This window comes from Saccopteryx bilineata, chromosome 1 (genome assembly GCF_036850765.1).
Source record: "Saccopteryx bilineata isolate mSacBil1 chromosome 1, mSacBil1_pri_phased_curated, whole genome shotgun sequence".
Taxonomy (NCBI): domain Eukaryota; kingdom Metazoa; phylum Chordata; class Mammalia; order Chiroptera; family Emballonuridae; genus Saccopteryx; species Saccopteryx bilineata.
The window spans coordinates 107888534-107903296 of NC_089490.1; the positions used below are offsets into that span (position 1 = coordinate 107888534).

At 37.5% G+C, this 14763-nt stretch overlaps 1 protein-coding gene across 5 annotated transcripts in view; it reads left to right on the top strand.

Annotated features, from left to right (window-relative positions):
• The window catches only part of RIC8B (RIC8 guanine nucleotide exchange factor B), a 110323-nt gene that overhangs the window by 2003 nt on the left and 93557 nt on the right, over positions 1-14763 (top strand). For all 5 annotated transcript variants that reach the window (XR_010729539.1, XR_010729540.1, XM_066263606.1 and 2 more), the window contains exon 2: positions 7253-7300. Coding sequence is in view for 3 of the 5 variants with exons in the window: in XM_066263606.1 (XP_066119703.1) it covers positions 7253-7300 (48 nt within the window). In the remaining 2 variants the exon portion in view is untranslated. The remainder of the gene's footprint in view (positions 1-7252; positions 7301-14763) is intronic.

Sequence of the window (14763 nt, forward strand, 5' to 3'; positions counted from 1 at the left end):
AGAAATTTATTTAATGCGTAAGTGTACATATTGTGGAGATTATATTCATTTCACTTGATTTATAACTGCTTTCCAAAAAAAGATTTGAGACAACTACAAACTGATTTTTAAAAGAAAGAAATACAACAGAAACATGCCATTGTGTTGAATCAATTAATATTTAGTTAGCACTTACTATATGACAGATATCTAGCAACAAAGGAGAATTTTCTTCCATGGGGAAGGGAAGAAGAAAACCCTCTAACTGTATCTTATCACCTCCCTTATTTTTCCTCCCTTAATGGCTTAACTATTTAGAAGTCCCGATTTGCTTCCTCCAATTTATCTTTCGCTCCTTGATCTCCCTCCAGGTTGATTTCCACTCCCAGCCAAGTGCTCTCAGCTTAAGTTCTGGACATCTCCTGCTCCACCCTTTCACATTGGGAAAGTTTTTAAAGTTGTAATGCCCAATATGTATTCTTTAAGGTGATATTCCTGAAGTGTTTGGGAGGATTGAATTTTTTGGGCCAAACCTGAAAATACTCTGTCTTGATCTGAACTGAGTCAGTTAGCCCCTTCAGAAAAGAGTTCTCATGTTTAATGCTGATTATAGTAGGGCCAGAGTGCAGAAAAAAAATAACTGAGTTTCTTGTTGACAGTGGGGCTTTGCCCCTGAAGGCGAGAGACATTGGTGGCAGATGAATAGGAAGGGGAAGTAGGATTGCTGTGGTCTGGCAATCAGAATGGGAAGATGGAATTAAATTGTCCAGCTTGATAGGATATGCGATCTGAACCCTGAAAAATTAGCTATATACCGTGCACTTTATTTTCCCTATCTGGAAAAACTGATTTCAGAAATGTTTATAGTAAGAGATGATTATGGGGCATTGAGGAGTCTAACGAAGAAGGGAAATGAATGATGTAGAGAGAATAACTGGTTCATTGTTTAGGGGAGGATATTTTTTTATGTTACCTTATTTCTTTAGCAAAGCCAGTCCCTCAAAAGGAAGCAGTCAAGCATAGTGGAAAGAAGGTGGGATTTGGAGTCAGATAAACCTTGTTTCAGATCTGCCATCATTAGCTTTACAAGATGGGTAAGTTATTTTAAGCCCCAGTCTCTCAGTTTCCTTATCTGTAAAATAGGAACAGTATCGGGTAAGTTACTTGGAGGCTTAAATTAAATGAAGTATATAATATCAAACACTGAGCACAATGCACTTGGAGGCATTCACTGAGTAAGTTACAGTTCCAATGATCAGGGAACTCAAGAGGTCTTGTGGTCCAAGCACAGGCTCTTGGACCAGACTGGCTGGACTCTTGCTTCTCAATTTACTATCTGTGTGGCCTAGAGCAAGTTACTTAACTTTCCTGTACCTCCATTTATTCATATGCCAAACAAGGATAATAATAGTACCTATACCATAGATTTGTTGTGAGGATTAAATGAATTATATGTGTAAGGCACTTAGAATAGTTCCTGGCTCTGTGAAAGAACCCATACTGTTAGTTTTTGAACAAGAAAAGGGAAGAATTAAATATGTATGTGTCACTGGGTTGACATAAAAGAAATTAGGGAATATACTTCAATCTTTCTCTTTTTCCTTGACCCTTGCACTTTCTGATGGATAGCAGAATACCTGTACCATGTTTAGGGCAACAGTTACCTCTCTGGCTCCAGGTAACAATGTCTAATTTCTACTGTGTTATAGAGACTCTAGTTTCCAAGCCTTCTTCCTTCATTCACTGACCCTGGTTTTCATGGGGAGACTGAAGATCTATTTACCCAGAAAAAAAAGAAACTTGTTTGTTTCTCAAGGGCATGCTGCAGGTTGACTCAGCATAGAAAAGTATTTTTTAAAAAATGGGAAGAGTGGTTGTTCTTTTTCTACTCTTCTCAGTTCACCTGTTAACATTTATTGAGTGCCTGCTCTGTACTGTGTATTATCCTAAGCGCTTTCACACATCATCACATACAATCCTCTTACATTAAAACTTATGAGGGAGATGTAAGTATTCCCTTTTTGGGGGAATAAGAAAGTGATGTTCAGAAAGACATAGTGACTATCTATAAGCTCAAGGGCACATGACTAGAAATGGCAGACCTAAGTCTTCAGATTTCATATCCAGGACTCTTTTTTCAAGGCCATGTTACCTTTACCCTGCCTAGTCTGTGTTTTTGAGCACAAAAGAGAAAGGTTTTTCAGGAGCAGTAGACTACTTCCTTTGGCTACTGTTGGACCCTTATCACCTCCACTCTACTTATAGAATGAGCTATTATGATGGGAAGTATGTATTGTGCTAGTCTAGGCTGTCCAATCTCCTCTTTTAGAGCCTATTCTAATAAAGATTTTGTAGACAGATTGGTTGTCATCATTATGATTACCAACAATAAATAGTGATCTAGGATTCCGAGGTGTACAGTAGTATCATAGTTCCTTGAATCCCAGGATATTTAGACTAGAAGGAACCTCAAAGATAATTGGGCCCAACTCCCTCAGTTAATAGGTGAAGAAACAGGTCTAGAGTTATCAACTATGATGATAACCAGAGATATGGCCTGGTGGCTGTAGAAGCCACTTGGACGTATGTTACCCCATGGCAAGCTCCAACAGGATTCTACCTTAGCAGTATGACAAGTTTATGGCCAAATGAAAGGTAAAAGTTATTTAAGATACAGGCAGGCAGGTCTAAGAGTAGTTCTCTTAAGAGAAGAAAACCACACTGATAGCAGTGAGGTCTTTGTTTATGTGCTAGAAGAACCTGATTGATAGGGACCTAATATTGGGACAGTTCTAGAAACACATTTGAATAGGGCATGTAAAAATCCTGTACCATGTCAGGATTTTTTGCTTTCCATTCTGAGGTTGAATTCTGACTGAGTTCATTCCACAGATTTTTGCAGAGGAGCATGTTTAGTGGGCTGTTCCTTTGTTATAACTTGTTCTTCTTTCCAGATTGGGTTGTATAATCTCAGTTACTGGTGTTTAGTTCTAGTAGTAATCTCTATTCATGAAACACAGCAACACACACACACACACACACACCACCCCACCACACCACAGTTAGATTAATTCCCTTGTATTCATACCATTTGAGTGTATCTTTGGAAATCTATGCAGTAACTCCTAGTTCCCTTACCATTTAGTTCAGTATTTGGCTACATTATAGGGCATAGTAGCCACTTATCAAACATCTGCTCCGTGCAAGGTATTATAGAAGGAAGTTCTGACAGGCAGAAAGGTTCAGTAACTTAACCACAATCACACTATTAGTAAGCATCAGGACTGGCAGTGCAGTCTGACTCCTGAGCCTGAGCTTCTTGGACCCAAAGGGGAAATCTTCATAATGAGTCTGGTATGTCAGTGGGCTGTTCCTACCTTACGAGCTCTCCAAATTGAACAATGGTTTTACTCTAGTTCAGGGGTCCCCATACTTTTTACACAGGGGGCCAGTTCACTGTCCCTCGGACCGTTGGAGGGCCGGACTATAAAAAAAACTATGAACAAATCCTTATGCACTGCACATATCTTATTTTAAAGTAAAAAAATAAAACGGGAACAAATACAATATTTAAAATAAAGAACAAGTAAATTTAAATCAACAAACTGACCAGTATTTCAATGAGAACTGTGCTCCTCTCACTGACCACGAATGAAAGAGGTGCCCCTTCCAGAAGTGCGGCGGGGGCCGGATAAATGGCCTCAGGGGGCTGCATGCGGCCCGTGGGCCATAGTTTGGGGACCCCTGCTCTAGTTTATATTTGACTTACTGCTCCTGTTCATCTGGAAATTAAGCGCATAAAAAAGGTGAGGTGGTTGACTGTTGGCTAGCAGTTCTAGAAAGGCATTTACTGCCAGAAATGTAGTTTCCTTTCCCTTCAGTTGTAGAAAAGGGGGGAGAATAAAGGTTAGAGGTACTGAACAGGTAAGGGATGATCTAAGTTGGATAAAAGAAGCCAGCCTTAGGTATCTTTAGATCCAAACAATCTTAGAGGTCTGTGTGAGTTTTTTAATAGATTGGCACATTCAAAATTCAATTTTATTGCCTCACATACCAGTATATTTTCTAATTAAATTAAGCCCTCCTGCTGTCGAGACAGGGTTTTTGAAAGTTTTTCTTTTTTTTAACGTGGTTTTATGACAGGATCAGCCTTGCATTTAAAAAGCAACAGAGAAATTAGTTCTTGGTACTATTGTAAATTATCACCTTAAAAGATTAATTATACATAGAAACTTCAAAATATATTCTTATAACATAATGAAGGTCTTTTTCAAAGATATCTTTTTTCTATTCCCTTACCATAAATGCTGAAAAATGTTTAGGAGAACCACTATATTGGCAACCAGGCACATTTATTTCAGATAATTTATGGACTTCACATATAATGGCAAAAAATAAGCTTTCTTGCCCTGGCTGGTTGGCTCAGCGGTAGAGTGTCGGCCTAGCGTGCGGAGGACCCGGGTTCGATTCCCGGCCAGGGCACACAGGAGAAGCACCCATTTGCTTCTCCACCCCTCCGCCGCGCTTTCCTCTCTGTCTCTCTCTTCCCCTCCCGCAGCCAAGGCTCCATTGGAGCAAAGATGGCCCGGGCGCTGGGGATGGCTCTGTGGCCTCTGCCCCAGGCGCTAGAGTGGCTCTGGTCGCAACATGGCGACGCCCAGGATGGGCAGAGCATCGCCCCCTGGTGGGCAGAGCATCGCCCCTGGTGGGCGTGCCGGGTGGATCCCGGTCGGGCGCATGCGGGAATCTGTCTGACTGTCTCTCCCCGTTTCCAGCTTCAGAAAAATGAAAAAATGAAAAAAAAAAAAAAAAGCTTTCTTGGATTCTAAGTACAATTATTTATTTTCATTTGTATTGGATCTTGATTAAGCTTCAGTTTGCAAGCTTCTTTATCTTTTATCTAATGTTGGTTTTTACTAAACCTCAGGTCTAAATTTCTAAATTATAGCCTTCAGATTTACAACTTGTTCTTTTCTCTTTTTTTGTTTCTTTCCTTGTTCATTCATTCACTCATCTTTTATTTTTAAAATTTCTCTTAATTCTAAAAGTAATATCCCAACAATGTTTTGTAAAGAAAAAGAAAAGAAACTGGGAATTCCACCAATCCCCCTATTCAGTTGCCTTTATATTTGCATTTTAACACTGAAACTGTTTGAATGCATCCATATTTTATGTAGATACTTTCATCATAGATAGATTCATATAATTTGATGCTTCCACTTGATACCATCATAAAGCTTTTTAAAACTGCAATATAATATCAGGTGGATGACCTGACCTGTGGTGACGCAGTGGATCAAGCACTGACCTGGAACGCTGAGGTTGGCAGTTCGAAACCTTGGGCTTGCCCCGTCAAGGCACATATGGGAATTGATGCTTCCTGCTCCTCCCCCCTTCTTTCTCTCTCTCTATCTCTCTCTCTCTCCCCTCTAAAATGAATAAATAAAAATAATTAAAAAAATATCAGGTGGATGCACAACAAGGATGCATAGCAGTTTATTTCATAAGTCATGTTGTCTTTTTCTTCTATAATATTAGATAGCACTGCAGTGAACATGCTTACATATATAATTTTTCTCTCCTTATGGATAATTTCATTAGGATAAATTCCTAGGAGAAGTTCTGAGTAAAAGGGTATGAATATTTTTATAGTTTCCAATATTGTATGTGTTGCCAAATCACTTTCCCTTTTAAAGTTTGTGTCAGTTTATACTGCCTGCTACCAACAGTATCATGCTTGGATTATTGATGCCCATTTTTCAGAGAGCTTTATGTCTTCGGTCTTGCTCTCCTTTGATCTGGCCTATAAAATGCTGCTCAAAATATTGCAGAATGCTCTATTGTTCACACTTCCCCTAGGTGCCTGTTACATATCTTATAGTTCAGGTATAAAATTTAAAATCCAACCCCTTATCACCTGACAATTCATTTAATCATTTTGCATACCATATGTGAAACCGTCTCTCTTAGGTTTCCTCCAGTGCCCCTTCTCTCTTACCTCTAAGTCTTTCTTCTGACCTTTTCTTACCTTTAGAACTGCTGCTCTGTCAGCATTTCTTCTCCTTCTCATTTAATCATTTAATTTCAAAGCTTGCTTCTTCTATAGAGTTGTCAATGCAGAACCACCTGTAATGATGATATCTTTAGTGCGAGCTCGGTGTACTTATCTCCTGGTAGGTTGCTAGTAAATGTTTGTTAGTGTGGCTGATGAGGAAAATACAAAGGAAAGGCACAGAGATGTTCAGTGGACTTTTTTTTTTTTAAGGAAAACTTAGGATTCATAAAAGCACTTGGTTCTTTTGAATAAAACTTGAGAGAAGAATAAGAAATTTTGTGCTCTAGTTTTGGGGTACCATCACTCTTTCTGTAGCAATAGACAAATCAGATTACTCCATCATCTATTTTAGCTACAGAGTGGAATATATAGTGTTGCCACCAATCATTTTAGGAGTCATGACACTCTTCCAGTTATTTTTTTCCTCAATATCATTGGCATCATCATCATTATAATGCTAATATTTACTGTTTACTGTGTGCCAGGTACCGAGATGGTGCAGTATATGCCGTAGCTGTTTTAACTTTCAAAGTAGCTCTGTGAACTAAGTAACCCCCTGTTTTCACATAAGAAATCCAGTTATAGAGAGTTTGTTATTGGCTCAACTAACTAAGTAATAGGGCCATGATTTACATTCTCATTCTTACAGAATATTTTTCTGAATAGTCTTTTTCCTATCTATATTCTCTGGTTATTTCTTATTACATATAAAAAAGAAAGTACAAACTCCTCAGCAATATTAGAAGGCCCTTCCAAATCTCTGTCTAATCTACTTTTCCATTTTCATCTTTCTTCACTCCCCCATTCCCTAACATGTGTCCTGTGGTTCACTCTGACAGAGCTGCTCATTTCACAAATATAGTTTCACACATCTGCACCTTTGTTTCTATTTACACTGCTTTCCTTTTACCTCCTGGCAAACTTCTATTCATACTTCAAGGTCCAGTTCAAATTCTCAACTTCATGCGAAATATTTCAGATTTCCCTGGGTAGAGTTAGAGGCTTGGTAGTCTGTGCTCCTTGATATATATTTCTGCTATAGTCTTTTTACACTGCTTAAAATTATTTGCTTACATGCCAGTATCTCTTGCTTAAATAAGAATAATAAGATATGATATGAGAAGGCAATATTTTTCCATTATATATTTTTAAACATAGCCAAAATTAAAAATCTGTATATTTAAAATGACGTTGTTTCCCTTTTTTCTCCCCCCTCAGCATAGGGCTACTTTCAAATTTGAACCAACAGATGAAGATAAAAGAAAGGTAAGCCTTAGTGTTAGTGTGTGTGTGTGTATTTCATTCATGGATTTTCTAAGCAGTGGACTTGTTTTCATCTGATGGTTATTTAGTTTTCGGTCTCCCTCCAGTTTGTTTTTTAGAAACTCCGAGAAGAAAGCAAGTGCCAGGTTTAGTATACTCAGCTCACTCCTGCGCTGTCCCCACAGGATATTACACTTGAATAAATCAGAGCAGTGTGAGGGGTTCATTTATGGCAGGACTGCAGGCTGCCCAAAATACTTGACTAATACTGTAAAGCTTGGTTGGGGCTCAGTTTTGGCAAAATGGATGTTCATGCTACTACCCCTTAGCCACATATCGTCCCCTGTGCTGACAGTTATTTATATTGTCAGCAGATGTCTAGGCCACTTCATGGACATAGAGGAAAGTAGAGTTAAGAGACTCACCAATAGAGGAGTTACAAGAGAAGGTACATCAGAGATATGCCCATGTAATGTGTGTTTTCCTGTTGGATTGCCTGTAGTTGCTTTACTTAGTGATTAGAGCTGATGCTAAAGGAGAAGCTTACCAGTTTTATCTGTGTGTTTTGCTGGGCTGTGTACCTCTATCCTTAGCCTCATAAATGCCAAGACCAGGTAAGAGAGCATGACTAAATCAGTGTAAACCTATCACTGCTGATGGGAAAATAGCTTAAATCTAGCTTTCTTAGTAGTATCTTGATAATACCTTAAAATTAACCTTCTATTCACCTCCACCTACAATACCTGATGTTTACATTCTGTTCATTTTACTCTTATGATTTTTTAAATTCATTCTCTCCTTAACCCATGCCCTAATTCATTCAAGCTTTCTTCTGGATTACTGCACCAGTTTTCTAACTAACTGTTCTTTTTTCCAGTTATATGCCTTCTAGTCCATTGTCCATAAATCTAGAACAACAATCTGATTGTTACTCCCAATCTTTAAAACCCTTGAGTGACTGTTTTTGCCTATAAAATAAAGTTGAAGCTTCTAAAGATGACATACTAGATGCTTAGTGACCCAATCTCTGCCTACTTTTGTAGCTTACTTCTTCTCTCCCTTGTATTTTGTGCTTTGGAAATATGAAGTGTTTCCAGTTACATACATATACACCTCCCTCTGTTTCTTATTTTCTACCTTTTCATATGCTATTTTCTAGCTAATATGCCATTTCCTTTGTCCATACCTCTTCTTTTTACCTGGTGAATCCTACAGAGCTCCAGGAAGCCTCCTCTGGCATTCCTGTTAAGGTGAAGTGTCCCTTTTCAGTATTCCCATAAAATTATCTGTAAATATCTAACACTCTTCTTATACATTATCTCCTAATTATATACCTGTGTCTCTCATATTAGACCCTATGAACTCCCTGATGACAAATACTATTATTTATCTTTGTGTCCTCGACATCTAGAGTGCCCAGCACATAATAGGCATTCAAAAAATATTATTGAATATGTGACATGGAGTATAAACTTTGAAAGTTAAAGATTTAACTCTGATTTTCTTATGGATTTGAACAGTGTAAACAAGATTAGAATACCTTTTACAACTGGGGTGCTCAACCAGCAATGTGCTTTTTGTGGAACTTTTTAAAGATAGGCTTGCTCAGGGCTGACCCTTTATCTACTGAATCAGAATTTGGGGGATGGGATCCATGCATATGTATTTTTATGGATGGTCTAAAGGAAACAAGTATTACATACACATTTGGTGGGAGTGCAAAATGGCACAATTCCTGTGGAACAGAAACTGGCAGTATCTACCAAAATTACAGATAACAGTTTGCCCGTTGACCAAGCAATGCCACTTTTAGAAATCTGTTTTGTGGATAGGTTGAACTCAAGTAAACAAAGTTGTTCATTAAAGCATTGTACATAATAGCAAAGTATTGGAAACAACCAAGTGTCTAGCAATTAGGAAGTATATGAAGAAACTAGGATATACTATGGTGTGGTAAAGAGACAGAGAGAGAGAGGGAGACAGACCATTATGTGTAAATGGAAGAGAGAGTTAAGTGGAAAAAAAAGAAACATGTTAACAAGAACATATTTTTTGACATACTCATAACAGATACTCAAGCTAGGAAGGCAACTGCTATTCATTGAGTTTAGTTTGGAGAATCCATACTATATCTGTAGGTTTATGGTGCCTTGGGAATCTGGTGTTAGAATTTTTGGTAGTGCTTTTAGTAGTCAAAGTAAATTCATTAAGACACGGATTCCCTACTTCATATAAGTTTCAGCTGAGGGAGAAAAAATTTCCACACAGCTATTAATAAAGCATGTTTATTTCCTATTGGGTCATAGCAAAATTTAACATTTTCAAAATACTGTGCTTTACTGCCTTTTAGATCTTTGGAGGTGATAACTACTGTACTGGTGTTATTTTCCATTACAGTGTGCAGATTTCTGCTTCCTAGGAGTTCTGATATAAACAAATCTCATTAGGGACCTAGCTAGGTAATCTTCATTAATGGAAAAACATTGACAAACAAAACCATTTCAGTCTCCAAGGGTTAAAACCATTAGTGACTCTTCTATGCCTAGGGCCCTAAAAAGAGTTTGAAATCAAAACTATTGGACTGCTCTAAAGGAATTGCATCCTAACAGTTTCTTAAATTCTAGATGGAGAGAGACATAGAATAGTAGACATGTCTCCACATTAAAGCCAGTCTTAAAATAAAAGGAACTCAAATTACCATCCAATTTGTTTTGCTACCCTAGTTCTCTTTTTCTCTTTCCTAAACATGTCTCTGGAGCTTCCATACAGTAGCTCCATGGTAACTGCAGCACCCCTTTCGACAGACTCTGGATGTGTCTCTGCAACACACATCTTTCTTATGTAAAACCTTTGTGATAACTTAGAAGTAAATGTAAGAGAATGGAACCTTTCATTCTCTTTCCATTAAAGTTATACTGAGATATTTTAGGAAATAGTTATAAATTAATCATCCTTATACCTAATTCATAACACTTATGTATGTTTTACATTTTTTACAAAGCTCTGCTTTGTAACAGTAGTGCACTAATGCTATAAGTATGGCAAATATGTCATCCCTATATTATTGATAAGAAAACTGAGGATCACATTAATGACAACTTGCTAACATGTACATAACTAGTAAGTGGTGGAGCCTCAGATATAGAACACATTTTCTGAATTGTGTGCAGCTCCTTCACTGCTCAGTGCTCACACTCATTATCACTTGAGGTGTATTTCATAAGGTTTGAAATTATGACTCAATAGCTTGTTTTATCTCTTATTTCATATCTGAGACACCATTTAGGCAACTAGACTTAAATTGGATGACAGCAAGTTACCAACTAGGAGTGCTTAAATTTTTCCAGATAAAAGTCAGATATAACTGCTAATGTTTGTACCTAAATGCAAATAGTTCCAGGTGCATGTGGATCATTATAGATTTGGGTATAAGCACTTGTACTTTTTGACATGTTTGCTTTACATTTTCTCCCTAAATTGGTAGGCTGTGATTATCTACCAGCACATAAACAAATATATCATCAAATATGTAGGATGGGAGAAGTGTGATGAATAATCTGAAAATTTGCATCTTGAAGAAATGAAGAAAGCTTTTATATTGATTTCTGAAACACAGCTGATCTCAAGACCAATAGACTAACTACATAATTGCAATAAATGTTGACAAATACTTGTCATAAAATAAGCAAAAGCATTGAAGCTCTATCTGTGAGATGAAAATGCACCTGGATAACTCGTGGAAAATTTCAGTTGTGTGAGATAAATCTTTGTCTATATAATAATTTTCCTCAAAAGAATGAAGTTAAAAATAGCCTGATTTCAAGCACTTATTTTATCACCTTCACATTCACATAGGTAAGCCCATATTTCTGTGAAGGCAGAGGGTAATTGCTAAGTTAGGACTTCCGTGAGGATGAGGACACACTCGCTTACTTCTCTTGGTATTTTCATTCCCCAGCACTGCATGTGGCACAAAATAATATAGACACCTGTTAAATAAATGAAGGGAACTAGAAAATTGAGTGGAGACCAGAATTCCTGTGACTTGTATAGATTGTTTGCTATTGAGTTTGGTATTCTCTTAATGATACAGCATAATCTCAAGCACATCTCATATCGTGTACTGAAAATGCAGGATACAAGAGTATTCATATAGTATGATCACAACCATGTAACACTAATAAAAACTACAAAGAAAAATGACTACAAGAAAATTCACTAAATGGTGACTATCTGAATATCATTACTGTGGATATTTTTCTTTCCCTTTTCTGTAATTTAAACTTTTCTGATATAGTAGGTTATAATGTCAAAATATGATAATATATATGACATATATGTTATATACTATATTCTTTTATAATAGTGTGATTGGAGGTATAAGGAAAGACCAATACGTTTTTTGAAAATTATTTATTTTCTCTAAAATTGAGCCTTCTTGATTTTCTTACACATTTCCTTTTGAAGGATCATAAAAGTATTATTTCATTTAGAGGTAGTATGTATAGCACCAGTTTATGGAATGAAATAAATTTATATGAACACAGAGTTCTAGTCTATCATTTGATACCACTTGATCCCCCACCCAGACTTGGCATGTTAGTGGAGATCTCTGTAGTCTACATATCTTTTTTTCAGTAATTCCTGCATTCCAGGCTCTGTGTTAGGTTTTGGTTCTTAAATTGGCTGTTTGCCTGTCGTGTTTGGTTTGGCACTTTCTCAGCTCCAGGTGCATACTGAGGATTATCATTGTGGACTATAGAAAATGAATGGGTAAATTTTCATTAGATTCCCCCATGGAAAATGTGCCAGCATAGAAACATTAATCATATAGTGTGGATTCATGCTTAGGAATAACTTGAGGCATGGAGGCTTGGTTCTGAAAGCCTTTTACACTTATTTTAGTCATTTGACGTTGTTAAAACTCTAATTTTCACTAAAACAACTGAGCCTTGCAAACATGACAACTGAATTTGCAACATGCCTTGCAAATTTGACAAATTTTATTTTTGGCGTCCTTATCTTAAGGATACATGATACATGATGCAAGCATTTAGAAACCAGTAACTTTAAAGATAATCATTTTCAATATGCTGATTTCTTTAACACACAAACGCGCACAAGCAAAAGTATCCTATACATTTTACTTTCTAAAGTTCCCATCCAGCTGGGATCTGGCATGAAGCGCAACTAGAAGGGATGAATTGTATCCTAGGCCAAGATGAATGCCTTGCAGTAGTTCAAAATAAAACAAATTTCATTTGAGACTCCATTTTTTATTTCAGATGTTTTGCAAGATCTTTCAGATGTTTTGAAAGATAAATGTAGGGAGAAAGAACAGAATAGCTCTTCTGATTTAGTAAGCCATAAATGCGGCAGCCCGTGTGTGATTCTCGGATCACTCTTTTAGGATTTCTGCTTGGGAGTGATAAGATAGTTTTTCTGATTTGTACATTAGAGTTTCAGATTCATTTTATCATACAAAAAACTCATCAAGAACTTTTTCCAGCCATGACAGCTTAAGGTGTTTTACAGATCTGCTCCCCAATAAAACTGGTAAAAATTTATTTTTAAGAACAACCACTTAAAATCTTTGGGAATAGCCCTAAGAGCATACAGTTAATGAAGAAATACTTATTCAAAAAAATCTATTAAAATGCAGTAAAAAAAGTGAAAGTCTGTGGTACTCAAACTAAGACCTGCTTCCTCCCTTCCTTCCTCTCAGCTGAGCAAGATGGAAACTCTCCTCCAAATTGATACAACCAAGAACACAGAGCTCAGAGTTGGAGGGCTTTCTTCCCAGTAGAGACAGGGGTAAGCTCAGCATTTTTTATCTTGCCTCAGCTACCTGTTGCTGAGACTAAATTCTGAGTGAATGCAACTGAGAGGTGGAGTCTCCTTCCTTTTTCACCCAAGTGCCCCTCCCCCCATGGGACAGACACTCTACCTTGGGTGCCGTGCTGTTGAGTATAGTGGGGCCTCAATTGCTCTTGGCTCTGTTGGCGGGACACAGGTTCTACCCTGAGAGAGGCAAGCTGCTGCTCCCACGCCCCCTCCAATTGCTCTCTCAAGGAGTTGTTACCCTGAGAGAAGTATGCATTGTCTTTGCCCCCAGTATCAGAACCAGGGCTCAGGAATTTTTCTCAGAGAAGCAAGCAGAGAGAATTATAACAGAGCTTGGAATCTCTCTCCAAAGGAACGAACTTCACATCACTATGCAGGGTATGGTGAAAGTAAATTGCGAAGAGATTAACAGATTCTTCGAAGATACAGGTAACCAGAAGGCTGGCTGGTTTGCTAGAGAGAAAGGAGAAAAGACAGCTGGGAGGAACCCTTCTGTGCTTAGAACAAACCTTAATTACTGATCAGGAACTACCCCTTCAAAGGAGCCCTAATAGACTTTAAATTTGTAGAGCAATTTATACCTCAATATGTTATTGAAGATGATAGATCAATTAATGGCAGTTAGTGGAGCTTAAAAGCAGGGTTTGGTCAGAAAAAGAGAAAGTTAGAGAGGAGAGTCCTGCCAAAGCCACTGTCATTCCAGGATGACTGGGGGTCTACCTAAGGGCAAGCCCTCTTGCAGAGAGGGAAGAGCAGCTAGTCACTGAGCAAATGCACAAGCAGATAACAATAGCCAGTCTTGGAGGGTAGGGGCATTACCCAGTGTTACTGCAGTATATTATCTAAAATGTCCAATTTCAAAGAAGACATGCAGAGAAATAGGAAAGAATAACCTTCACACTGAGGGGAAGGGGGAGAATCAGGCATTAAAGACTGCCTGTGAGAATGACCACATGTTGGCTTTAACAGACAAAGACTTCAAAGTAGCCACTATAAATATATTCAGAGAACTAAAGGTAACCATGATTAAAGAAGTAATGCAAGGTTTGATGAAATGTTATATCAATTGAAGAATATCAATACAAAGATAAAATTAATTAAAAAGAATAAAAAGAACCAAATGGAAATTTTGGCATTAAAAAGTACAATAACCCTGGCCAGGTAGCTCAGTTGGTTAAAGCATCATCCCGATATGCCAAGGTTGTAAGTTCAATCCCCAGTTTAGGGCACATAGAAGAATCAACAGATGAATGTATAAATAAGTACAACAAATAGATCTCTCTCTCTCTTTCTCTCTATCAAATCAATACATTTTTTAAAAAGTACAATGACGTACAATAACAAATAGAAATCCCCTAGAGCGGCTCAATACTAGGTTCAAACTGGTGGAAGAAAGAATAAGCAAATTTGGAGCTAGATCTATAGAGAGTATAGAAGATGAAAAGCAGAGAAAAGGATAAAAGAAAAATGAAGAAAGCCTCAGAGAATTGTGGGACAACCTTAATGTACCAACATATGTATAATGGGAGTACCAGAGGAAAGGAGAGAGAAAAAGAAGAAGAAAAAATATTTGAAGAAATAATGGCAAAAACTTGCCAAATTGATTAAAAAAACAACCTACA